Here is a 25,751-nt window from a genome sequence, read left to right as displayed (position 1 = left end):
TATTAAAAAAAGTTTAATATTTTAAAAACTAGCTTCGCGGCGGTTTTATAGAAATAAGAGGTTAATTTTTTAATTAAAAGAGCTAATTAAAATAAAGTTTATAAATTAATATTATAAGGACTTTTATAATAATTTTATTTATTCCCGATTAGGAAATTAATTAAATTTATTAATTATTTATTAAATAATTAAATATAGCGCGAGAAATGAGGTAAATAATTAAATACGAACCTTATATTTGATTTGTTTGTTTGGGTATAAGCGCTGGTGCGGTCCTTCGTCAGCCCCACTCCGGCGAATGTCTCGAATCTGCAGACCCATTTCTCGAAGCCCTAATCCCTCCAGATCTATATTCACACTTTCGAACTTAACAATCATCAATCACATCACGGAAGGGTGGCCGAGTTGGTTATGGCGCCAGGTTAAGGTCAGCTTAACATCTGTTTCCTGGTGGGGCAACCCGCGCGAGTTCGAGTCTCGTCCCTTTCATTGTCTTCTTTTTGGCCATGACATATGTGTGCAGTGAGACGTTGGCGTTACGAGAGGGGCATTTCCAGTTGACGCAACGAGTAATTTTTTCAAGCCAAGTGTCAAATGAACGCTAGACAGGCTAAGAGTGGATGAACACTCTCTTGCAAGTTGCGGTTGTAGCGTTGAAACTTGATATATGATGTGACGGAACCATGATTTGGTATACATCGAAATAAATGCCAAAGACTCTCTTGAACCTTTGATCTCACATATCGCCTTTCGACCAACTTTGATTTGTATAAAATGCAACTGTCACTGCTGTGATGTCCTCGGAGCCTTACGTTCCACATCGACCACCAGGCTTTCCCGTCACCGACTAAAGAATTCCGTGACCGGTGACTTTGATTTCCTCGCTAACTTTGGAGGATCTGCCTTTCTTCATCTGTAATCGGTTATCTGCAGCATAATGTAGAGTTGTAGAGCTGAGTTCACCTGCAGCTGATGCATCTTGCCAATGCGGGTTGGGAACAGACTTGATGATTTTCTGCCGGCATCTCCAAAACCTATCGCGGCCAGTTGTTGTCGGTTCTTGAAGTTTCCTGATTTCTAGATTGTGCCACAAACGCGCGGTCCCGTCCCTGGCCATATTGAAGAGGTCAGCTCCTTGCTTGGCGTCCGCCATAACGTGTGTCGTGTGTCAAGATGATCTGACAGTTTAGATTATGCAAGTAGTCGATGGGACTGTAAACATTAGTTTATAGATTTAAAGGTCTACCAGCGCAGAGAATGCAGGAAACTCCTTTAACATGGTGCTGAGCAAGCCATAGTGAGGTTCCTTAGTTTGTTGATCTAGTGTCAACCGTTTCATGATGTGATCAAAGGTCATTCCATCACGATCGCCTCTCCGACGTGACTTCAAAGTATGAGAGAGTTTAAGAAGCATTGTTCTAGATCACCTATTGGATTTTATCACCATGATACTGTAAAACCGTGGAGGTCCCATCATCGGTCGTGTGCGCCCTGCTGATAAACTGTAGTTTGTGATATTCAGCTCGTGAGGAATTGCAGGTGTTATTGACTGCTTTCAAACGCGGGATCCACGCTTTCATAGATTCATGACTCAAATCAAACGTCGATCGAATCCAGGTGAGAAGTAGAAAATCTAATTTGAAGCTGAGCACTCCTTGGCGCAGCCTAGAGGACAACCCCTCTCGCACAGCAACTTTGGAAACATCAATGAATACGAAATGTCATATTGCACAAGTGATTTGAGGGCATCGGGGTATTCTATTAAGCTAATATATTCATGGCTGCTCAAACCATCCAAACCCATCATCATACATCTTGAATGTTCGTAATATACATGAGCATTTCATAGTCGTCTTCTCCTGCCGTGATAATGACAAATCATCCAACAGCTGTCGCCCCTTTTGAATTTTGTATAGACATTATTCGTCATTCTCGAGTTCCTTGACGCCCTGGTTGTTCAACACGGGCTGATCGCGATCCAACTCGTACATCTTGTCCTCCTCGGCATCGTAATGACGGAAAGTGAAGTAGAAGATGCATCCCACCAAGGCAGAGAAACAAGCGACACCGGTGTACATCCACAAAAACTTAGGGTCGACCGCGACGGAGACCAGAGCCTCGGAAATGGCGGAACCGAAAGCATTGGTGAAGAGGTAGATACTCTGGACGAAGGACTTCATGTTGGGCGGGGCCTTGGTGTACGCGTACTCCAGACCGGTGACGGAGATGAAGATCTCGGACAGGCCAATGAAGATGTAGGCGGGCGTCTGAACCGCGATGTGGACATGGTTGGGCAGCGAGGCGCCTCCGCTCATTCCCTCAGGGCACTCGCCGGGGGCTTCGTAGCAAGGGCCGGCGTTGTAGATGAGGTGTTGCACGATTGCTGCGTAGGCCAGGCAGAGTGCACCGAGCCAGAATCCAATGGTGATGCGCATGATGGGCTTGAGCTCGATGCCGGCCTTGCGAAGAAGAGGGTAGACAAGCTTTTCGAGGATCGGGGTGAAGATGAGAATCGAAATGGGGTCAAAGTTTTGCATGAAATCGTTAGGCATGCCATGTCCCTCCATCTGTCCGGCTTGGGTGACGAAGTTGGTTGAGAACTGGCCGTAGCAAACCCAGAAGATGGGATCTGGCAGTATGTTAGCATGGGTTTCGAGCATTGGACTTGTAGCCAAACATGGCTGGGGTTATCTAGGCTTACAAAAGACGAAGACCTTGCAGGCTCTCAGAGCACGCTTGAGCTCCTCGACAAAGTGGTCATTCCAGGGAACAGGCTTCTCCTTGCCGTGTTCCGCCCGCCATGATGGCTTGGCAGCATCCATATTGCGAGCTTTAATCATCATACCAAGAGCCTTGAACGCATCAGTAATGACTGATCCCTGAGGCGGACGATTGACGAAAGTCTTGCGGCGGAGCACCAGTGTGGCGATACCAATGTTGAAGACGCAGAAACACATCAAGTACGCGGTCCAGAAGCCCTTGTACTTCTCCATGAAGGGAGTTGCCACGAGAGACAGGGAGCCCAAGTTGATGCACCAGTAGAAGATCATGTAGATGCGTTGGTATGTGATCGCGGGGTCAATGATAACTCGCTCGCCATTTGCTTCGGTCTTGATAGCCATGACGCGGCGCTGGTACTGGTCGGCGATCAAGGGCGCAATGTTACTCTTGATACCTCCCGTACCGAGACCAATGACGATAATGGCAACGATATAACCGGGGATGCCAGCGCCATTTGCCATGGCGGCCGGCAAAGAAGTGGTCCAGAGGATGACCAGACCAACCCAGTAGAAGGCACAGAAGACCAAGATGGTCTTGTACTTGCCCAAGTACTGGTCAGCGATGATGGCACCCAGAATTGGAGTAACTGAAACCTTGTGTTAGTTGTGAAAACCATATTGGCCGCCAGGAGTGAGCGAAGCGGATAGTTATGTCATACCATAGCAGAACCATTGGAAGAACAAGTTCAGACCAGTTGCGGCCTGGTGACCCATTCCAAGACCCTTGGCACCATCGGCTCCATTGGGGTCGTTGTTGATGTAGTTCTGGAAAAGACCCTGGGCACCATAGTAGGTGAAGCGCTCCGTGAGCTCGACCACAGCAATGAGGAAGGCTGAAGCGGGGAGGTTCTCTCCAATACGACGCAGGGATGCCTTTTCAAACTCATTGGGCTCAGCACCGTCAGGAGTAGGTCCCGACTCTGAGTCGGCGGCGCTGGAAAACTTCTTCTCGGGGTCGGCTGCCATGATGTAGCCTCCCGCGAGATCAGTAATCTCCTTGTTGGGTAACCGCTCACCCAACGTCTCATGGAGCCTGCAGATACGAGTTGTCAGTGTCAGGTTCCTTTGGTGTTAAACCGACGATATGCGCAATGTTACGTACTCTGCGGCCGTGTCCTCGTGGTTCTGGGCCATTTTTACGCAATGGATATGTCAAGACAGGCCCGATAGAGTAGCTGAACCAAGAAAAAGGTAAAAATTCAGAGAGGGAGAAGAGGAAAAAAATTTCGAGAAAAGTTCCAAAGGCATGACCTGGTGGGGAGCAATGGAGACTCATTAGTATCACCACTAGATGCATGCCCTTACCCTCGGTGTCGGACGACTCCGAGGCGTTCGCCGCCCATATTCGATGTTTTTCTGTTTCCACTAGAAAAGTCTTGCCCGGGTCGGGAACATCGCCCCAGGAACTTTTGCAACCACACGCCACAAGCCGAAGACCAAACCACCTGCCGGACTCCACTCGGCCGGTTAAGCCGATCTTTTTGATTGATAATAACGGACACATCGGGCGACTTACGAGAGATTTAGTGGGCCTCTTGGCAAAAGGCCCGAACAGGTGGCGCCAAGCGAGGTTAAAGGGAATAAAGCGGTCATAAATCTATCTCTCCTATTGGTCCCTGACTTTCATCAATGATATTAGTTCATGCTGCCCATCCCGAGGCCCTTCAACAAAAGGGCTTTGAATCTGGGGTTTGGGGTTTCTACAACGTTACTCCGCAAACGACCAGTCTGCAGATAAGACTGAATCATGCAGCCGCAGAGGAAGCTATTGCTAGCTGCAGGAACCTGATCGTTTATCAAGGGAAATCTTTTGTTACCTTCCTTCGCTGGAAATGATTTGCAGCTGTGTGTTGTCTGTCTCACTAAGTGCCTTGCCGTTGAGCCGACGTTAGTGTGACAACATTGGGCAGCTTCAGCCAGCTTGAGCAATCACCCTACGACTCGCTCTTCTGATATCACGCAGATTTATCAGACGACATTTGATCAAGGTGTGGTCCTTGTGTTATAGTTTGCGATTGGCGCCGCAACTTAATAAGTCGGTGCTTTCGACGCTCTTGCTTTTCGCGTCTTGGTCATTTTTGCTCTTGTTCACCACTCCTTGCAAAATTTTCTCCGATCTCCACGAGTGGGTCAAGAGTCAAATTTCGCTGCATTGAGGCTCCAAGGCAACTTAATTAGAAACACGTGTAGAGTGGACCATTAACACATAAGCTAGTAGGTAAAGCAAGCTGGCCTGAGCAAAATACGCCAAATTAAAACAAGGTCCGGAAAAGTGAATTTTAACAACGCGAGGGATCAAGTGAGAGGCACATACAGTAGTAAGTGGCTTAGTTCAGCTAAGAGAGGCTTCCACAAGGGGTAGCCTAGGTATGCATATGCCGTGCGGAGCGAGGCCACGGAACGGGACGTTTGGCGGTAAGCGGTCTCGTACGGCAGTATGCCGGGCAGCTCCACATGTGGCGTTGCTAGGTGAGTAAATCTACCCGGGCGGAAACGGTTGTTGGAGCTGGATAGATGGATTGGATCTCATCACTTTCCCAACACCATCTTACCGACCTACTCCCATAAGCGAAGCATTTTCTCGGCTTGGCTGGATAGTGTAATAGTATAGAAACACACGCGAATATGCTGGAATGGGCTCCTGGCTAAGTGTTATGTCTAAAGACCGAGTTAGGATTGGTATCCTAAACGAGATAGAGGCCACTTCTGATCTTTCAGCGACCATTACAGGAACATCTGCTCTTGAACACCAAGTCCCGTCAATCTCCTGGTGATGATCAATGGTTTCTAAACTAGATTTTGTGAGCCTACAAGGGTACCATTATATCCATCAGAGGTTTCTTGAAATAAAACTTTTGGATTCCAGGTGTAAATGTGGGCGGATTCAGCGTTAGCAGCCGGTATACGAACGTCACAAATTTGCTCTAGAGACAGATCGGATTACGACTGGCATTCGGCAAGGTCCCAAATAAGTCGATTGAAAGAACGTATAGTCTTTGGGCCAGTTCGGAATGTTTCTTCTCAATCTGTTTAGTTCGTACTCTTGGCTAAATGGGAACGCTTCGGTACTCTTAAACTCTAATTTCTTAATGTAAGAAAATGTTTAAATTAAGGGATGAGAGTTTCGCCCCCTTTTTTACACTAACAGTACTACTTTTCCTTGACAAGTTTTAGTAATCGAATACACTATAATCTTTTGGTAAAAAACGTCTTTTTACTACTCATATAATAACTATAAGTCTCCGACTAACTCCAAGAAGCTTAACCTCGGATTGTACGATGAGAACCCTCATAACGCTTACAGCGCCCCAGATCACTGTTCACTAGTTTCTTGGAAGCAACCTCAGCTTCTGCTACCCGAAATCTCATAGTCAGGTAATTGGCCGCAGCATCAAACTTTTCCCAGAGACCTATCAAGTCATCAATCTTCATGCGAAGCTAGATCATCGCATGTCGAGCCAGTGTGGCATGAAGCCTGGCACTGCTCTTCCCATTCCTTGCCTCCAATGCCATAAAAGTAATGGTAATCAATGAGTTTTGATTTACACCTCTGATTTAATCCATAGGGTAAGTCTTCACTGTAAGATACAAGGGGCACAGGACTGACATACATCATTTTCCCACTTTGATACTGCGTTACCTACAACGTAATCGGCGGGAATATTGAAGAATTGATGACTGTCACTGTAGGCATCGCATGCGGTCTGTTGGCACGTATCATTGAAGCCGATATTGCAATAGCATGCTGCGTGAGTACGCGCATCAGCCCTAATAACAGTAAGTGAGATTCAAAAAGTGAGCAGGGCTTCCATGCAAAGTACATAAAGGGCAGCAGAATTGCTATCAACAGCTTGCTACTATGCATAGTGTAGGCAGGTGATGAGGTGACAATTGTAGGCGTGACCAACGAGATGAGGTTCAGTGAGGCGAGGAAAGATGCTGGGTGATAAATATTTATAGGGGAGAGCAGATGTTAGTGACTAATCGGGCAACCCGATTCTGCTCCGTGCAATTGTGGCGCTGCAGTATAACCGCCTTGTTTTATCGTTGACGAAAGGCTGTCTAATTACGGAGGCGCTGTTTAAAAGTTTCTAAAAAGGGTACAAAACCTGTCAAAGCGCAAAAGGGGACGTAAGCCCATATTATTGGTATGCCTGGTTGTGCTGGTATTGCTTATATAGGTACGGAGGTGCCGTTCAAAAGGTTTGGCTAGCGTGCCAAGAAAAAGATAAGGAATATCACCTGGTTAAGAACATTAGTATACAGGTCTACTTTATAAACTAAAATACTCTCTTATATACCCTTTAAGGAAGTTCTTTTGAAAACGTCTATTTTTCTCTTTCTCGTTATGAATGAAAAGATGTTACTAGAGTCGGGATTATTTAAACAGCCTTAGCTAGAACTGTGACATTTCCCTATAGTCATTTGGTAGTTCAGTCACGTGTTTGAGGCGACCCCGTGTATTCAAACGGGCTCGCCGTGTCCCTCCATTCAGAAGGATAATAAAAAAGATATATATATTACGTTACTTTTACGATTAATATGCCTAACCCGTGTACTTACCCGGTTAGCCTACAGTCTTACCCCCTCTGACAGAGGCGCACTCTGCCAGGGTGACTGTGTCAAGAACTTTTGAATGGCATCTCCGTAGGATAACGAGCTACATATTTCTTGAATCGGGTGGGTGAATCTGCTGAGGATAGGAACTGTGTCGGTGGACTGAGCCAGACTCCCTTGAGACAACTTATTTAACTTTCCGCTTAACTCCGAGTTTAGAAAGACATCGATATACATATAGTCCCAGATTTATGACCCATAATAAACCTTAGCCGGAGGCTATATTCGTAATCATAGTAAAGCAAAGCAAGCCAGCGGAAGTCAGAAGCCAAACAACCTTGCGGAATATTGATGAACATGAGCAATGTCAACCTGGAAGCAAAAATCGTCTGTCTCGAATTAGGATCATTCCACCCTCCCATTGATAATCTTCTTCGCGTCACGTAAAAACCTCCACCGTTCTCTTCTCTGTCTATGCCTTGTTCTTAGCTTGGCCAAGGCATAGTGCTGTCCCTCATACGGAAGGCAGGCCAACCTAACACTGGCTACGCCGGCGTCGTTCTTTATGTAGCCAGTCACTAACCGTCCTATTAGGTCGCAGCACGTTCAAGTGATAAACCTTACCCGTTGGTCAGCATTTGCTTGTTCTCAGGGGGATCTGCCAGCCTGTTTGCGCCCATGTCTTTAATGACCTTTATCTATTCACCTGTCTGAGCTCATAAGAGAAAACCATCGCTCTAAACACCAGTATTGTCTGTCTAATATGTAATTGACACCGCTTAACGAACAAAAGCACCTCCTCCGCTGGCCCCCACAAGGTTTCCAGTCATCCACCCACTCTCAGGCAAGCAGACAACCCCAACCACTCCAGCAACCTCCTCCAAGTAACCAGGACGACCGCCGATACTTGTCGCCAAGTCGAGGACCTCCTGGCTATCGACACCAGGTCTGGCCTTGGCAAGAGGCGTCAGATTGTTCAACGGGCGAAGAGCCTCGCGGGGCTCGTCGGGCAGTCCAGAGTAGAGACCAGTGTCCATCGGTCCAGGAGCAACGGCATTGACGGTGGCTCTCTCAGCCAGCTCACGGGCCCAGACACGGGTCATAGCCTCAATAGCACCCTTGGTGCCGGCGTAAGATGTTTGCCACCAGACGCCCCAAGTAGTGGTTGCGCTGGAGATGTTGACAATGCGACCGGAGCGATCCGTGGGCAGGTAAGGGAAAGCAGCCTTGACAAGCAGAGCAGGAGCCTTGCAGTTCAGGTTGAACGTCTCGTCGAAGAGATCGAGGTCCAACTGATCAATACCCTGAGCGTTCACAGTAGCAGCATTGTTGACGATAATGTCGATCTGGAAGTGGCCGCTGGCATCGGTGAAGTGTGCCTTGGCGGCGTCAACAAGCCGCTGAGGCGCCTCCGGCTTGCTCAGATCAGCCTGAACAGGAAGAGCCTTGATATTGTACTTGGATTCAAAATCCTTGGCCAAGGCTTGAGCCTTTGGTGTTGAGCCTCCAGTGGCGTAGTTGATGACAACGTTCGCACCTCTACTAGCAAAGTGTTCGGCAAGAACGGCGCCGAAGCCTTTATAAACTGGTCAGTCTACTACGATCTCAAGCCCGTGCACTCTTGCTATGAAGAAAAGACTGTCTGAAGACGGCTTGAAAAGTTTGAAAACACATACTTCGCGAAGCACCAGTGATAATGGCAAGCTTGCCCTCGAAAACCCTAAAAGTGGCCATTTTTTCTCAGATGTCAAGAAGTGGCAGACTAAACAATGTGACGTGGAGGCGGAGAGAATCTTGTGTCCCTCACCACGTGACAAATTGTGTGCTTTATATATTGTGTCCTGCTGGTACTGCCTGTAATGAGTGCTTGCTTGTCCGCTTCGTGAGCGAGCCAGCTGGTCAGTGCCGCCGGGCCGCACGGTGGGTGGGATCCAAAAAGGAGTCTAGACTAGGGGTTAAGCAGGATCTTGAATCTTGGCTCTCCACGCAGACACGTCAACTGCCAAAGGCTTCTGCCGATCTCAATATGTATAAATCAGTCGTGGAACTCGCAAGTATCAACACCATCACCATGGGGAGAATGCCAGGGCTGGCTCAGAATTCCCCCAATCTCCGTGTTGAACTTCTCGCTTGAGATTGCTTCATCCAACGTTGACCAACAATAACCCTCTGCTTCAGAACAACCAACGAAGCCTTCATCACTTTCCAACTGTCATGTCAATCTTGCATTTCTTCATTTACCCGACGACGTCTTGCATTGATGCTAGCCATCAGTTGTGCACGATAGAGTGGGATTTATGGGCACTATGGATACGACTGGAATCCAAAGCTCCACGAGTGTGCATAACGTGTTGAAGAAGAGAGTCCACTATTATGGGTCGGGCCAAGATTCTTTGCAGATCGACACCGCCGGAAACTGTAGAAGAACTCCCCGAGGCTCGGAAGAGATCTGCCGAATATAGCATCGATCTACTTTCGGATGGGGGCCATACGTTTCGAGACAGTGGCATGAATGTGACGGTGCATGGATGGTGTATGTTGTAACTTTGTCTTTGTTGGAAGCCGCCGATCTCGCGAAATATCGAGTGCGACGTTGGAAGTATACCGACTAAGTCAGCCTAAGCTGGGTGGTAGTCGAAAGCTTCGAATAATAGTACTGATCTCAAGTCACAGGTGTGGTTCTGGACGGCGACCGAGAAAGCACAACTAGAGTTTGTACGCCAGGCAACTCTCAGGCGAGGGAACACCAAAGAGGCAGAAGAAAAGCTACTTGGTGGTACGGTAAAAATGATATTCTGGTTAATTGATTGTCCGGTGGGTTCTATGCAGAAACAGATGAACGTGGCCTAGCTGGGAACTGACTCCGTTCCGTTCCTGCACCTCCTGTCAGGGCAGGATGACTGACAAGGTCGGGTCCTTTCGTGGTTAGTGGACAAGAAATAAGAGCATATCCCTACGGGATCCTTTCGAAATTGGACCATCTGAGCTCTGCAAGGGGTTTGATTTATCCTCTCATGTTTATCCCAGCGCCTCTTTGTGGCAAGGAGGACCACAGTGCCGCAACGGCAGAGTTCCCGCTGCTGTGGTTGGTGGATCCTATTCCAACTTTTGTTACTAGAAGAACTTGGGCCGCTATTAAGTAATTGAATGATCCGTGTTTGCTTTTCCTATGCTCATTGCTTTCTCTTATAAGTTTTCTGGGTCGTTCAGGTCCTCATCTTTTGTCGTTTCGTTTTCCGGCACTTTTTCTCTCCCTTCGAAACGAACTCGTGGAGCACGAAGCTGGTTCTTCAGCGACCACGAAATCCGTAAGTTCGATAAGATGGGCGCGGCTACGTCGAAAGACATGGCCGCTGCGGTCCTGGTACCGTTACCGTTCGACATCATCACCATGATCTTGCGGTTTTGGATTCGGGCGCAGAGGAAAGCCTGGGGACCGGATGATTGGGCTATGGTCGCTACCATTGTACGTTCTGTTGATGCGCATTTCATGGATGGTACGGAATGCGGTGGACAGTGCTAACACAAAGAAGCCGGTTTGGGCAGTATCGCAGATTGGTTTAATAGGCATGGCCTGGAGCGGTGTTGGGCAGCTAGATAGCACTCTGTCCACAGAACAGACTGCAAATTCGTATTTTGTAAGTCATGCATCATCCGCAGAAGCCATTGCACTCAAAATATTTGACTAACGAACTATGCAGTGGTTTTATGTCTTCCAGGAGTTCTGGTGTTTTACCTTGGTCACCCTCAAGTGGTCCCTTGGTTTCACCCTACTACGTATTGCTAATGGCCAACGTTGGGTCCAAGCCGTCATTTACACGTGCCTCGCCCTGGTCACAGTCTGCACAGGAGGTACTGGCGTGTATTTGTTCTTCCAGTGTTCGCCAGTTGAGTAAGTTTCCCTTTGAATCAAGTGTGGTTCTCAAGGTGCTGACGAGATTGACTAGGAAAAATTGGCATCAAAGCATGCCAGGACAATGCAAACCCCGAGAAATCCAGACAGCCCTATCCTTCTTGGTTGCCGCAGTATCGATATCAACTGATTGGATCTTTGCTATCATGCCATTTGCTCTTATCTGGAGGCTACAGATGGCCAATAAGGTCAAGGCCTCTGTAATCGGCCTACTAGGCTTGGGTTTCTTGTGCGTTGCAACTTAGGTCCCTCGAACATCTCGCCTCCATTGCTAACAATTTCTAGTGCATCGGTGGCTCCGATTGTTCGACTCAACTACCTCCTCCTACTGAACGACACCGCAAAGTTTCTGCAAGGCCTCAGCATAATCCTTGCTTGGGCTCAGGCAGAAGTTGGCATCGGAATGCTGGTCGCTAACCTCCCCGCATGTCGACCCCTCCTCGAACGCGCACTCGCACGCCTCACGTCTTTCACTGGCTCAAAAAATAAATCGTCAAAAGACCCAGCTGCCTCAGCCGCGGTAAAGAATAGCTACCTCGAGCTCGGAGAGAGGGATCCCACGAGGAAGAACATCAGTCAAGCTAGTCGATCAGGGGTTGAGACAAGAGTATACGGTAGAGATTTGGGCGATATCAGCAGCGAGAGCTTGCCAGATGATCATAGCCAGAAAAGGATCATGACAAAGACTGGTTTCGGTGCAATCAGAGTGCAGAAAGAGTTTGAAATGGAGGTCGAGACGAAGCGCGGGGATAACGAGGTCTAGACGACGCGGTTGGTGTAGTAATTACTGATGAATGAACGAGAGGCAACATAATACCTGCATGAAGTTATTCAATGTAATTCATGAGAGGTCCAAAACGTCTGTGGAATTAAGTTGAATGCTTCGTGCGCGACCAAACAATGTCCTTCACAGTTGTCGCAGTTACTGTCTGTTCTCCAGGCACTAATGACTTCTATTATGGCGTACTGCGTCGAGAGTGAAATGACTCAGGCTGCTTCTCAGTCCAATTAGCACAGAACTTGAAAATACATGCAGCTTGCATAGCAAAACGTGCCCCTCAAGAAATGCCATGTTGACATTTCCTGGCGGAGTGATTGGTGCTTTCATCCTCTTTCAGCCAGATCGTAGCACAGTACGGAGATTTATGCCTGATGTGCGATGTGCTTTCTGGTGGAGAAAGTTACATTGAGCGACCCCCTTTATTATCACACGATGTGGATCTTGCGGCTTCTAGCGCCGGACGCAATCCGCGGGCACCAAAGGCGGCCCGTTAGCTTCATCGCTGCATCGAAGATCTATTGCATTTTTTCTTTCCTTCCCCGAGATTATCTCCGTTTGCAGGTCAGATATTGTTTGCTAGAGCATCTTTAGCCGGCAACGCGAAGCTATTCTAAAGATTTGACCATTTCACAATCGCTGTCACCAAAGGTCTGAGAGAAAATTACAACAGTTGTCGGTAACAGATTACGACTTGGGACCTCTAGAGTAGGGCGCTTCTCGCTGTGCTGTCGCAATCTCGACATCGATTCCTCTCCGGATTAATTGAAGCGGCTTTCATGCGGTTCCTTGCCTTGGAGGTATTTGAAGCTACTCCTGAGCACATCCCCAAAATTATGCGGCATACCTCTAGAAATGTTCGTCGGCAGAAGGAGTTTCAACATCCGAGTTGGGCCTCTGGCCCGATTGGGACTATGCGCATACTCTCGGCACTCTGCTAATTATGCGACGAAATGACTGATGCAAGGGGTAGGAATCCAACTACTAAAATATCTCCTACTGCTATGTTATCTAAGAGTTGTCTGTACAACCGAAGAGTCATCTACTTTCTGCGCTGTGCTTACGTGGCACAAAAAGCCTTGGAGGAAGAAAAGAGGCATGAGGGTAGTTGAGCAGCACTCGACGTTGTCTCATTCGGATCAATTTACTAATAGCGGAATTATAGCTTCGCGAAGGCTTGAAATGATGACTAACTCTGCTCTAACTTGCTGTCTTGAGGCTTAGAAAGTTTCATGAAATGCTGAGATGGATTGTCAAAAGTGAGATGAGGGACTGAGATTTTGTAACAAGTCAGAGTCCAGAAAACCCATGCCCTTCGGATGAGCTGCACCGATCTCCTGAGTAATTATTCATTCATATAAGAGCTTTGTTTACCGTGGTTTTCTACCTGCTGATGTGATGGACACTTCTTCAGATTTAGTGGTCCTTACCAAAATCCTATACGAAAGAGGACTGCAAATTGCGGATCGAGGCCGGTTTGGGTTACCACCGTGCACGCGATGGCGACACTCCCATTCTGCCCCCGGCCCCGCCCGGCCACGGCGGCAGCTTCGGCCCCACGAGATGGATCCGGCTTTGAACTTGGCTGTCGGTAAGAGTTGATTTGATACCTTGAGCAAAGCAATTTCTGTCCGACATCTGCGAATAGAGTTCCCAATACTTGCGGATCAGGGTAGCAGGCAATTGCTACATCATGCGTCATTCAGCGTGAGACGCGTCCCTTGGAAGTTCGTAGAGTTCTGAGTTCTCGGTGGCCGATAGGGCCGAGGTCCTCGTAAGCGGCTCTTCGCGATTACGGGCGTGCGCTCGAAAAACAAAGGTTCCCCAAAGACATGATACCGAAGCAAGCTGTCTCGGTTTCCGAACCTAAAATCCTGATGACATACCTTAGGAGCGAGCCCGAGGTACCAAGGAATCTGACTATAAAAACCCCCTAAAAGCAGGGCTAAAAAGCTGTTGAGCCGAAAAGATATAAACTGCCCAAAGACACTATTCAAAGGTAATCAGATTACTACAATGTCGACTGAGGAGCAAAACACCGTCGCGGCTGCTAACGCCATCGAAAGCGTCGCTCGAACGAACCTCCTCACACCGAATACAAAATTGGACAACGCAATCACAACTTCTCGAAAGCACAACTTGCCGGAGATCACCGTTTCCCCGCTCCAAGGCCAGTTCCTCGCCATCCAGTGTCAGCTCATAGGCGCCAAAGAAGTTCTCGAGATTGGCACCCTTGGTGGATACTCGACCATCTGGCTTGCGGAAGCGGGTGCGAACGTCACGAGCATCGAGATCAGCCCAAAGCACCGCGATGTTGCTCTTGAAAATGTGTCGGGTCTCGGCGCCGACATCATACTTGGCGCCGCTCTGGACGTCCTCCCTAATTTGGCCGCAGAAGGGCGCAAGTTTGACATGGTGTTTTGCGATGCTTCTTGGGGCGAGCAGGAGAAGTATTTCGACTGGGCGGTCAAGTTGACCCGATCGAAGGGATGCATCTACGTCGATAACGTTGTGTGGAACGTGTTGGAGAAGGGAAACGCAGAGGCAGGGAAGGAATCGTTGTTGACTCACGTTGGGAAGGATAAGAGAGTTATGGCGACGCTCGTTCCCATGATATCAACCGCACACACAGTTCTCACAGGTCGCACAATTTTGGACGGTTTCTTGCTAGCAGTAGTCAACTAGGAATCCTCACTTTAGGCGAGGGATGGTGAGAATACAACGCGTCAGCTACAAGCCTTGAACAGGACTAGTCGGGTATTGCCGTAATGCACGTCATAAATCTTTTATTAAGCCTCCTTCTAACGACAGACCATTTACTGCCAAATACCCCTCGAACTATCTATACAAATCGAAGGGTTGATGATCGTGTACGCTGTAGCCTATACGCTCTCCGCATAGTCAGGCTCTTTCGCAGGCGCTTGCTTCTTCTCAAACAATTTTTGACCAATCTTGTCCGTCATCAGGTCTGTCTTCTCTCCCAAAAACGTCTTGATGGCACCGTAAACGCCCGAGATGAACCAAAAGATTGCGTTTACCAAATCGATCCAGACGGCAGCCTTCATCAAGCTCGTCTTGCTACCTTTGTACGAGTCATCGCTCTCCCTGTGGAGGAAAATCGCCGCAAAGATCCCAAACACCACAATCCATGAAATGAAGAGGACCAAGTCCCAAGCAAAAGCGCGATATGTCTTGAAAATCTTGATCCTGCTGCCGACGTAGGGAATGGCGCCGAGTGGTGTGGCAGCAACGAAGAGGACGGCTGTGACAGCAGAGGTTCCCGCCACGGCGATGGCAAAGATCCATTCCGGCGAGAAGCCATCGTTTGCTTTGCGGTCCGCGCTCACACGGTTACCGTAGATGCCGCAGGCAATGAGAGCGAAGAGAAACTGAAGTCCGCGGCAGACCAGGCGGGGGACGACTTCGAATGTCTTGAGCCATGTCTTCCCCATGGTCTTGCCTGTCGCAGCTCCCTCGTTGAAGACGCCGCGTCCAGCTTTGCGGCCCATCTCCGCCTTGTCCGCGGAACGGAATTCAGAGGCAGCACCGGCGAGGCCTTGAACGTTGCGGCCTAGCTCAACGGCACTTTGGCCTGCCTTGAGAGCGTTTCCGAATTTGCCCATTGTTGTTATGAGGTAGGAGAACGTGTGTAATGATTCAGGTTGTCGAGATGCGCAGTAGAAAATGGCTCTTGAAACGAAAGAAGTTGGTAAAGCCGTCGAGGAGCCGGCACAAGAGGCCTATCAAACGATACTGCGACGAGAAAATAGTGCAAAATTGTGAGACCGGCCGGCAGTGCAAAGCAGAAAACTCCGAGGCAACACAGACGCCAGATGATGAAGAGAGGAATGAAATACCGCAGTGAGTGTGATTCAGCGTGGCTATGGAAAGCCCGGAAGACTCTGCTTTATAAGATGCGAATGGGCAAAGGACGTCGTTCTTGAGCGCGAACAACATCCGATGAATCAAGACTCACGATGTTCAATGCAAATAGTAACACCAGTCATTTGACCATTGGCGCTATTGCTGTTGCAGCGTCGAACAGTGACAGCCAACCATTCCTTGTCCCAACCCTTGCAGATATGACAGGCCACCGGACACTGGAGATAGCGGAGCTTGGCTGTTAGAGTCGCAGCGAGTCAACCCCAATCGCCAGGGCTTTGTCACCCCGGAAAGGGCGCTTAGCGAAACGCGTCGCTTTATAGGCGCCAACGGAGGAATCTTTTGTCCAAACGAACAGCTGGACCTGCGGGAGCTCTGACTGATCTGGAATTGAAGTCACCCCAGGAGAGCGAAAAGACCACGGATCCATTAGCCGCGACATGAATGATTGCAAGTCCTTGAATTACTTTTTTATTGGAGTGGTGCCAGCGTCTAAAAGCAAAAGGGCCCACTTGTCAGTCGGGGGGAAGCGGTCCTGACCGCGATACAGATACAGATACTTACTAATCTGGGTGTATTGGCAAACGTTCTTAGGCGCATAAGAGAAGAGCAAGCTGACCGGAGTCAAGTGGTGGAGTGTACCTATGCTCAGCTGACTACTAAGATAGCTACAATGACTGCAGTTGAGTGTGTTGCGGCGTGTAATGCGAAGCGTGACTGCACTGTTTACTCAAACCGATTTCGTCAATGCTTGGGTTGGGCAGAACGCAACAATCACTTCTCCAACGCGTGGTGACATAGTCTACTGTGAGCACATGCAATCTGAAAGAGACTAGGTATCAAGCTTTGAAATCTTTCACTAAGATGCGTTAAATTGGACTCTTGACTGTCAGAAAGCTACCTGGCAATGCCTAGCAAGTATCGATATTTTCAGCACTTAGTAGGGGTGAAAGCATAGCAGAAATGCTGGGCCGACCTCAAAGAGCTGATCGGTGCATCTGAACATCCGGGAAGCTACAGGATAGAGCTAGAAACCCCGCCACCACAAAATGGGGCCTCGCCTTCTCACTCGCCGTTTCAACCCCAAGCCTTCGTCTTCATCTTATCGGGGTACCTTGGGGTCTCCTGGTTGTTATCAACTGCCCATCGGTTGCGGTAAATGAGATATGGAAGTCCTCAGCGAACTGATAAAAGCCTAGGCCAATTTGCTCATTAACATCGAGTTGCTGTTCTGGTCGGCCGAAGGATCTGTGCTGATGTGTCGCTCAATTTAGTATCAACCTCGGCTCCTGTGAAACACAGATCCGAGCAACCAAGAACCTTCAAATGATGAGTGTTGCCGGTCATGCCGAATACTGAGTCCTGTCTCTCGAAATCTTCTGTGGGTGGAAATTGTCCTCGACGTTGATATTTGGTACTATCATACACACAACAATCACCACATACCGCCCCAACACCTCCATCGGCACATTTGAGCCTCCTCAATTGGTAACAGGATGTCTGCCAAAACAACAAGTCTCTCAGCAGAAGAGATTCAGCGACACCCTGCCTATGATACGACGCAATGGGATCTCAAGTCAAGGCTATCAGGTTTCGCCACAGTGGCTGAATCGCGCCCAGGAGGACCTTTTCCTATGTGGTACGAAGTTCACGGCCATGGGTCGAAGAAGATTGTCTGGATCATGGGGCTTGGTGGTAGCCGGAATATATGGAAACGTCAAAATCGACATTTTGGACATTTGTGTGGCGAAAAGTATAGCTCCCTTGTCTTCGATAATCGCGGCGTCGGCAAATCAGCCAAACCAAACTGTAGATATACCACCTCGGATATGGCGAAAGATATTGTCGAACTGCTCAGACACATCGGCTGGCTCGACACCGATTCTGAGTATTACCCCCGAGACCTCAACATCGCTGGAATTAGCCTCGGTGGCATGATTGCGCAAGAGCTTGCTCTTCTGATACCTCAACGATTGCAATCACTGGTTCTTATCTCTACCGCCCCTCGCCTGATTCGAACTGTTCACACTTTGGAGCATATAAAGCAGCGGTTCGCAATACTTCTCCCCAAGGGAGCTGACATCGAGCTCAAAAGCAAGGCCCATAGGTTGTTCACTGAGAGATATCTCAATGCGCCAGACACCGGATCCCTAGACCCAGAGAAAACATTCCCCACCAATCTCGACCGTTTTGTGGCAGAGGAGCTCGCAGAGCGTGCCGAAGATACTGAATTTTCTCGGAGGAAAGGCGTCATTTTTCAGGCCATTGCCGCTGGATGGCACTACAAGAGCGACGAAGATCTAGTCAAGATTGGGGACGGGGTGGGCAGATCCCGAATTCTGGTGATGCACGGAACCTTTGACGAGACGATCACATTCCCGCACTTTGAATTGATCAAGGCCGCCTTGGGAGAAGGGCCGGAATACATTGCCTGGAAAGACTGTGGTCATATGCCATTGTGGGAGAGGGAAGAAGAATTCAATGAAGCTATAAAAGATTTCATTGACAAAACGGTCACATTACCAGCCAGTCTCTAATTTCTGAACAGCTCGAATGTTCGAAAACTCAGTATCATTTCACACTCTCACACTAGGATAGTAAAACTTAGCTCGTAGGCAATCGAGATCACGTTCGAGGAATCTTGGGATGATCGACTTGAGTTTGTCAGTCCCTTTGATGTGTGGGTCGTATGGCAGATATTATAGAGCTGATCCCGTTCGGACTTTGGCTAATTCGTCGCGGGACCCGCGTTCGAGGTAGACTTGAGCCGATTCACCCATCTCTAGCTCACGGTTCTACGGATATACACCATACCTGCGCACTTATTCGTGGGATCCAGAGAATCTTTCACAAGGATGCCTTCATGTTTACATACGTCCGTACAACCAGATTGCGATAGGTCCGTATCCACCACAGTATTTCCGTGGAAATGGCGGTTTTCTCCATGGCAGCTGGCTGGGCGGGATCCGAAGGACACGAACCTGGATTCCCAGAGGACGGATCATTGGTTGTCGAGCATGAGGGAATGCTCCGGGCTTTTTGAACATAGCACGAGAATTCTGATGGACCTGTCTGGGAAAAGCTGTTGTGTTTCTTCCAAGAACCCTGAAACACTCTCGTTATTCAGAATCGTGCTATAGTTGAGCTATTCTAATTACAAGTCCTACCCGTCATCAGGCTTCTGATTGTACCTTATCTACTGACCTAAATACACAGCAACATGCAAGCCCCCGTTATACGGAGCCGTCGTCCTCTTGAAGCCATTCTTAGGATCATTCAAATGCTCAATCAGGTCCTTGTAACCTGCTTGGCTAGAAATGATGTTATCAACGACGACCAAGGCGCCGGGTTTGAGTCGCGGCTTGACAGTAGCTATTGTGGGCATTGCAAGATTCGACCAGACTTCTCAAAATGTTAGTAGCCTGGTTCACCATGAAAATACTCCCATACGACAAAGAATCGTTGAGAATGATGGATAACGTACTGTCGAGTAACAAAAAGTCAATTTCTTCGGGCAGATCAGTTTTCAGTGTATCTCGCAGGTCGCCTTCCCTGAGTTCGATCCAGTTTTCAACTTCAGCCCCCGCCTTCCTCCAATGCTCCCGGGCTCTCTTCGCCTTGGATGCCTCGTTCTCCGTAGCGATCACTTTCCCTTCGGCACCTTGAGCTGTCGCGTTTTGTCCCACGGCAAGGGCTAACCAGATAGTACTGACGCCGAAGGAAGTCCCGGCCTCGATGACATGTCTCGCTCCTGTGGCTCGTAGAAGTAGGTAAACCAGAGCGCACTTGTCCGGCTCCAGTGCAACGAATCTTTCCAAGGCAACGGAAGCAGGTTGACTATCAGTGCTGACGTAAGGAGGCTCAGTGAGGGCTTGGGTATGAAGGTCTTTGAGGAGAGCCAGTGTTGAAGGAGTTGCTCGCAGAGAGGCTAAGTGCTTGTCTAGATCTTGTAGGCCAGCCATGATGAATAGTTTGACTAGGTGTTCGTCGTCAGGTACCCAGGTCTGGGGACGGTGGTAATGCTTAAGAAAGGAGAACAGCTGTATAAAGAGGCGATTTCTCTTTAGTTCGTGTATGTATCACTGGTTTTGCTGTTGCAACCTTGGAAATGCCTCAATCGCTCTTTATTTAACTACGCAAGAGAAACGGCCAAGAGAATAATTACTAGCCCCAACTGTCAGGCGACCGAACGAGGGCGGGGTCACTGCAGCACCAGCCGTTGCCGGAACCGACAGCCAGAGTAATCGGGTGGTCGGAAGACTACAAGCCATTGAGAGAAGGTCTCCCCGTCTCCGCTATCGGACCGGGGACAGAGTGCGTCCTCGGGTATACGACATTGCTCCTCGGTCAAAGACTTGAAGAAATGACAATTTATCCCTATATGCGAGACGCGGTTCCTGAGTTTGATAACAAAAAGAACCTGTTATTTCCGATGATTCACCAATGAAACGTCATTTGAATTATCATTAGAAACGCCTCAGCCATCTATATTTATTTCAATCATTGCAGAAGGGATGGTGTCCGCAGACATTGGTCGAGACATCAATGTTGATCACATTTCTGGCCTGCGACTAGTATGATGTTGGCGAAGCTTGCGAAGCTTAGTCCACTACAAATCACGTTTTTCAATTCGAGCTAAAATAGCCCGGTTCCGATGCTATGGACTAGGGAATCGGCCAAGACAGCAGCCAGAATATCTGCCGGCCTGGGGGCTGGCACGCGGGGATCAGACAATTCCGCCGGTCCTCTCACGCTCTCTCTGCTCTCAGCAGTCTACCACGTACCCAAAAAGGCTAAATATTAACTTAAATGCCTTATGACTATAAAGAAACACTTTATGTATTTCTTTTATATTTTAAATTAATTTACTTAGCTGATGTGGAAGGGACAGCTTCGTTGACGGTGCTCGGAGACCGGCGGAATCTTCTGACCCTCACATGGCTGGGGAAGTCGGCTCCTTTGCTCATCCAGGGTGAGTCCCACCCGACATGAAGGTAAGATGTCTTGGATGGTTAAAATGGGAATTTATGCATTTCATATCTGCTAGTCCATCAACTTTGTGCTAGGATTGGGGGCTGCTGGTACGGATACTCATTTGAATTGAGGGCTCTTTTTAATGGCACGGCATCTAGTATTGCAGCTCAAAGACCGGAGAAGTATCGAATGACTGAATGAATATCCGGGAAGAGAAAAATAGAGAGACAGAGAGACAGAGAGCGCTCAGTGTAGCCGAGATCAAAAAGATATTTCTGTGCTGACCCTTGAAGCCTTTTGTGCCAAGATCGAGCTGAGTGCTAGGGCGATGACGATAGATGTCGGTTACGGAATCTATTCCGAATTGTCATGCAGAATATTAGAAACGCATCAAGAAATGAAGTGAAGTACTTGAAATGGAGGCATAAGGTGAGGAACGGATTTGCAAGGATTATGAGATGCGAGCGTGGCCTCAAGCCAATTGATTCAGACGCCCTGGCCAAGAATTTCCCAAGACACCTCTCGTGCTACCCCAGCATCAGCTACAGCCACGCAGAGAGTGTGCCAGGTTCCACTGGACGCCTTACGCAAGGGATGCCTTCGCCTGCTTTCTCACCTTCCTCCCTCTTGAGACCTGGCTCTGGGCCACAACAAAACATTTGAAACACCCCAAAACGTCAAATGGACTTGATTTATCACAGCCTTATGGTATAAAATAGTGTATTCGCTACGCAAGGTTCTCTTACCCCAAGCAAAATGGACGAGGAATGGGCACGTTGCACACTTGTCTCGCCTAGAAGGAATCTTGAAGTTGCCGCCAAAAGATGAGCAATGTGTTTACGATGCCTTGATTGTGGAGTGGGCAACGCTCAAGACATCATCGTATTTCAGCAACAAACGGCCCGATACGAAAGAGGCAGAGACATTGCATGGCCAGACTGCTGGGACCAAAGACATGCCAGGGAAGGCAGACCACAGCGCCTAAGAAGGGGAAAAGAGAAAACTTCTTGGCGTTCAATTAAAGTATAAAATCCCCACTGATAACAGATGAGGAGTCAATTCCCAGCGTGAGCTGGAGTAGCCACATCCTTCTTTCTCTTCCGCTATCTTGTTACTCAGTTCGAATGCCTATTCTATAGCTTAACTTCTCAAGACGACCCACTTTCCCAATACTTTTCAATATGAGGTAGGTTCTGGATCTGTCACTTTTCTCTGTCTGCTATCTATACCAGGCGTTCTGTCAATCCATTTCCGCTCTCTTCCTACATAACCTTCGAATTTCCTTTCATAAGTGCGTCACGGTATAGCTGACTTTACCATTTAGCAAGATGTCCGCAACACCTCAATCACAACCCACTATCAAGGCGTTCTGCGGCGAACATCATGTCATCAACTGGAACATCAAAGTTCAAGATCCAGACCTCCATACTGGATGTACTGTTGGAAAATTCTGCGTTGTAGGCAAAGACCAATCTTGTCCGATGGCAAATTTGTTCGCTGCCTATCAGCAAAGCGGGCTTTGGGATGCCTGCGACCCAAAACATCGAGCTTGTTACATCGGCCAGCCTTGCATGGTCACTGGCGAGAAGACATGCCCCAGGATCCTCTATGTGGCCAAGTACCAGCACGCCTACGGGAATTGCTCATCCAGCGGACCGGATCATGCGTTCTGTCCGGCAATATCCGAGCTTGAGCAACAGTGCTTGTTCCCGAGCTGTTCTGCTTGTGTCGTCTTGACTGAAGCCAGAGGCCTTGTGCTCATACATCGCCGGATACTTGATGAGTGTGTGGAGGATGAAAATTTCTCCGCCGCGGACATCGATTGCATCAAGAAGAGTGTCTCTGGGTATATACGGGCTTTCCATGTCAGGAGGAATTTGCACTTGGAGGAACTCCAGAGAGAATGCCAGATGGTCTATGATATGGAGATGAGCTATGCCTCTGGAAATGATGACACTTCAACGGTCTTGAACTTCGCTGCTGGACGGACGAGATGGTGGAAGGTAACTATCGGAAAGGTCGTCAACACGATTATCCGCATTCTGTCTTGATAATTCTACGTTTCGATTGGTCTACTCTCGTTCAAATACGCCGCTGCAAAGACCAATCGGTTCGGCATGAAAAAGCTCAATAATTGAATCTTGTCCAACATGACGAACCTTGCCTCGTATGGCTTATGTCTAGCAGAGTTCACGAAACAAGTTGGGATTCTCTGTACTTGATTCAAGGTGAAGTCGCATCTGAAGAGGCTGTTCCCATTCCATATGGATCCTTACAATCGATTCCATGTATTGACGTTGGGACATAATTCTCCATGAAAGTTACTGCACCCTGCAGGTGAATATAAAATAGTCTTGCCATATTTTACCATGGAAAGCGCCGCGCATTTCCATCTCTGATCACATTTATGTATAGAAACGTTCATCTCATGACAATCTGGCTGACGGCGCTGCTGGCTTGAAACCTTCAAGTACGATCAACCAATTCAACTTGAGCGACGTCAACATCGTCTTTGGAAGTACCAACCGTCTTCAATTGGCTGCTGCTGGGAGCTTCGTAGCGCCGAAATTTCTTGCCGGTAATTGATTGGTGAACTAAACATATTAGTTAAAACCTAAACTTTTACAAAAGGCTCCTGTCAAAAGTCTTACCATCGTGTTGATCTCTTCTAGGGTCCGTCCCTTAAGTTCAGGGACGAAGAAGTAGGTCCATACAGCTGAAACGATGCAAGATGGGAACCAAATATAGCCATATCTCGGGCCCCAATCGAGTGCACTAGGATTAATGAAATACGGCGTAGTGAACGTCACAATCCAGGCAAGTAGATAACCGCATGCCGAGGCAACTCCAAAGGTGTAGCTGCGAAGTCGTTGTGACGGGGCCTCTCCAGCGACCATCCAGGAGTAGGGTGCAACCATTCCCTGAAGCCTCATTAGTCATCTTTTCTTGGAAATTAATTACCCTCTATGCAAAACTTACGTTGAAAGCTATCATGAAAATACATGACATTGCAACGAGTACCTTCCCGGCAGTTATGGTGTGTGGTTGTTTATCATAGGCCACAGCCATGGTGAGTTGCAAGCAGCCGCATATCACAAGACCGTTGATAAGCATGATTCGGCGACGACCATAGCGAACGACTATGAAAGCGTTTGCAATGATGGCCAGAAGAGCGGCTGTAGACAACACGTTCGTCATCGCGAAGGGGTGTTCAACTCGCGCGACTGAGAAAAAGTATGCTTTATACGCTATGTGACTTGAATCAGCCTATAGAAATGAGTTGGAGCTGATTCGACACTCACCAATGATGAACATAGACCCTGACGCGGCCTGCAAAGACACAGCGCCGATGGAGATAACTGTGCGTCTCCGATCTACTGCATTTGTGAACATGTCCCAAAACGTGACGGTCTTTGTCAGCTCGAGTTGTTCTTGGATCGATGTCCGAATCTCGGTTACTTCATCTTCAATATTTGCATCAGCGGGCCTCAACCATTTGAGAGCTTTGCGGCCTTCATCAACACGGCCGTCTAATACCAGCCAACGCGGTGACTCAGGTACGAAGAAAAGACCGACGCCTAAGCAGACGGGAATCACGTAAATAGTTGCCAAAGGGATCAAGTAGGCTGATCTATCAGGACGCTGCGCAGTTGCCCAGTCTATGATCGTGCCAAGCAGAGTACCCTTTCATAGAGTTAGACAGTCCAAGCCTTCGAGATAATTTCTGACGGAAGCTACTCACGAGCGTTACGCAAAATTGGAAAACAGTGAGGAACAGTCCGCGATATTTTGCTGGACTGCTCTCCTGTAAGTAAAGCTGAGAGAACGTCATGAGACCTCCGTTGCCTAGACCAATGAGCAACCGACCAAAATAGAGTGGGCCAATGTGTGTTGTAGTCATCATGAGAATATCAGCTACAACGCAAAGTAGAGCAGAGAGCCAAAGGCACATCTTCCGGCCTAGTTTGGTTGCAATTATTCCAGCAAGCATAGAGCTAATGAATGCCCCAAGCGTCATCAAAGAAGAGATGAGCTGTTGTCGGGTGGTGGAAATGTTCCAACCAATAGCTGTGCCTCGGTCTTCGTAGCCATAGACCTTGGAATAACACACAACTGTCAACGGCAGTCCTACCGGAAGTAAGTGAAGGGAGGAGAACAGCAAACAGACGGAGACAGGGAAAATATGCAAACCTTGAGAAAGCCGGGCATGGCCTGCAGACCGCCAATGATCCCGAAGTCTAGTCCATATTGGAACGGAGATAGGGCGACCATGCCACACGCCACAAAGCACCAAATATTAGCCCGAATGCCATCAGAATTTGCGTTTGCCATATTTTTGCTCGGCTGAGGTCTTTGAATCCCCGTTCACACTGGACGATGCAAGTATTTTGAGTGCAAAATCTGAACGTGGGGAAGGCACAGGCTTCTATAGACTTCAAACATTCTGCAGTTGTCCCCAGCCTTTGAGATCGGCAGTTGAGAAAGCAAACCTGCCTCGGGCGATTATGAGAAGATGACATGAGGTTGTTTGCGTGTGGGGACGGTGAACGCAAACCAGCCTCGGGCGATTATGAAAGATGACATGAGGTTGTTTGCGTGTGGGGACGGTGAACGCAAACCTGCCTCGGGCGATTATGAGAAGATGACACGAGGTTGTTTGCGTTTGGGGACGGTGAACACTAGGATGAATTGGAAATGTCAGCTTCTTGGCACAGCGAATAGAAAAGAGAGCAGTTCATAGAATAAGGCAACGCCTCGTTGTATCAAAGTGTCTGGGCCTGTCCCAAAGTGGCTCGCAGTTTGCACAACGTTCCACTGATTGGCCGGGAAACCATAACCGTTGCCACTGCGCAGGGCGAATGTGGGG

At 48.4% G+C, this 25,751-nt stretch overlaps 9 protein-coding genes across 9 annotated transcripts; 4 read left to right on the top strand and 5 right to left on the bottom strand.

Moving 5' to 3' along the window:
* Positions 1-1,919: 1,919 nt before the first annotated feature.
* On the bottom strand, positions 1,920-3,914 carry CORC01_09631 (POT family protein; the record flags this gene model as incomplete). Its single annotated transcript, XM_022621260.1, has 4 exons — positions 1,920-2,629; positions 2,702-3,367; positions 3,440-3,813; positions 3,883-3,914. 4 exons carry the CDS (start codon positions 3,912-3,914, stop codon positions 1,920-1,922), a joined length of 1,782 nt encoding a protein of 593 aa, XP_022472269.1.
* A 4,202-nt stretch (positions 3,915-8,116) lies between these two features.
* Positions 8,117-9,071, bottom strand: CORC01_09630 (short chain dehydrogenase; the record flags this gene model as incomplete). Its single annotated transcript, XM_022621259.1, has 2 exons — positions 8,117-8,913; positions 9,014-9,071. 2 exons carry the CDS (start codon positions 9,069-9,071, stop codon positions 8,117-8,119), a joined length of 855 nt encoding a protein of 284 aa, XP_022472268.1.
* Positions 9,072-10,506: 1,435 nt separating this feature from the next.
* Positions 10,507-12,013, top strand: CORC01_09629 (uncharacterized protein; the record flags this gene model as incomplete). The annotated part of the gene is made up of 5 exons (XM_022621258.1): positions 10,507-10,803; positions 10,871-10,975; positions 11,039-11,229; positions 11,285-11,479; positions 11,536-12,013. The coding sequence occupies 5 exons, from the start codon at positions 10,507-10,509 to the stop codon at positions 12,011-12,013; spliced, it is 1,266 nt and encodes a 421-aa protein (XP_022472267.1).
* A 2,031-nt stretch (positions 12,014-14,044) lies between these two features.
* CORC01_09628 (O-methyltransferase) lies at positions 14,045-14,713 on the top strand (the record flags this gene model as incomplete). Its single annotated transcript, XM_022621257.1, has 1 exon — positions 14,045-14,713. The coding sequence occupies one exon, from the start codon at positions 14,045-14,047 to the stop codon at positions 14,711-14,713; it is 669 nt and encodes a 222-aa protein (XP_022472266.1).
* Positions 14,714-14,910: 197 nt separating this feature from the next.
* On the bottom strand, positions 14,911-15,651 carry CORC01_09627 (uncharacterized protein; the record flags this gene model as incomplete). The annotated part of the gene is made up of 1 exon (XM_022621256.1): positions 14,911-15,651. One exon carries the CDS (start codon positions 15,649-15,651, stop codon positions 14,911-14,913), a length of 741 nt encoding a protein of 246 aa, XP_022472265.1.
* Positions 15,652-17,406: 1,755 nt separating this feature from the next.
* Positions 17,407-18,447, top strand: CORC01_09626 (glycylpeptide N-tetradecanoyltransferase; the record flags this gene model as incomplete). Its single annotated transcript, XM_022621255.1, has 1 exon — positions 17,407-18,447. One exon carries the CDS (start codon positions 17,407-17,409, stop codon positions 18,445-18,447), a length of 1,041 nt encoding a protein of 346 aa, XP_022472264.1.
* A 659-nt stretch (positions 18,448-19,106) lies between these two features.
* Positions 19,107-19,872, bottom strand: CORC01_09625 (O-methyltransferase; the record flags this gene model as incomplete). Its single annotated transcript, XM_022621254.1, has 2 exons — positions 19,107-19,312; positions 19,395-19,872. The coding sequence occupies 2 exons, from the start codon at positions 19,870-19,872 to the stop codon at positions 19,107-19,109; spliced, it is 684 nt and encodes a 227-aa protein (XP_022472263.1).
* A 2,340-nt stretch (positions 19,873-22,212) lies between these two features.
* On the top strand, positions 22,213-22,935 carry CORC01_09624 (uncharacterized protein; the record flags this gene model as incomplete). Its single annotated transcript, XM_022621253.1, has 1 exon — positions 22,213-22,935. One exon carries the CDS (start codon positions 22,213-22,215, stop codon positions 22,933-22,935), a length of 723 nt encoding a protein of 240 aa, XP_022472262.1.
* Positions 22,936-23,415: 480 nt separating this feature from the next.
* Positions 23,416-24,785, bottom strand: CORC01_09623 (uncharacterized protein; the record flags this gene model as incomplete). Its single annotated transcript, XM_022621252.1, has 5 exons — positions 23,416-23,478; positions 23,536-23,805; positions 23,864-24,132; positions 24,187-24,568; positions 24,627-24,785. 5 exons carry the CDS (start codon positions 24,783-24,785, stop codon positions 23,416-23,418), a joined length of 1,143 nt encoding a protein of 380 aa, XP_022472261.1.
* Positions 24,786-25,751: the final 966 nt, after the last annotated feature.

The sequence above is a fragment of the Colletotrichum orchidophilum genome (assembly GCF_001831195.1).
Source record: "Colletotrichum orchidophilum strain IMI 309357 chromosome Unknown Scaffold_88.1, whole genome shotgun sequence".
Classification (NCBI taxonomy): domain Eukaryota; kingdom Fungi; phylum Ascomycota; class Sordariomycetes; order Glomerellales; family Glomerellaceae; genus Colletotrichum; species Colletotrichum orchidophilum.
The sequence above is the reverse complement of the archived record's forward strand: the minus strand, read 5'-3'. Positions and strand labels throughout refer to the sequence as shown.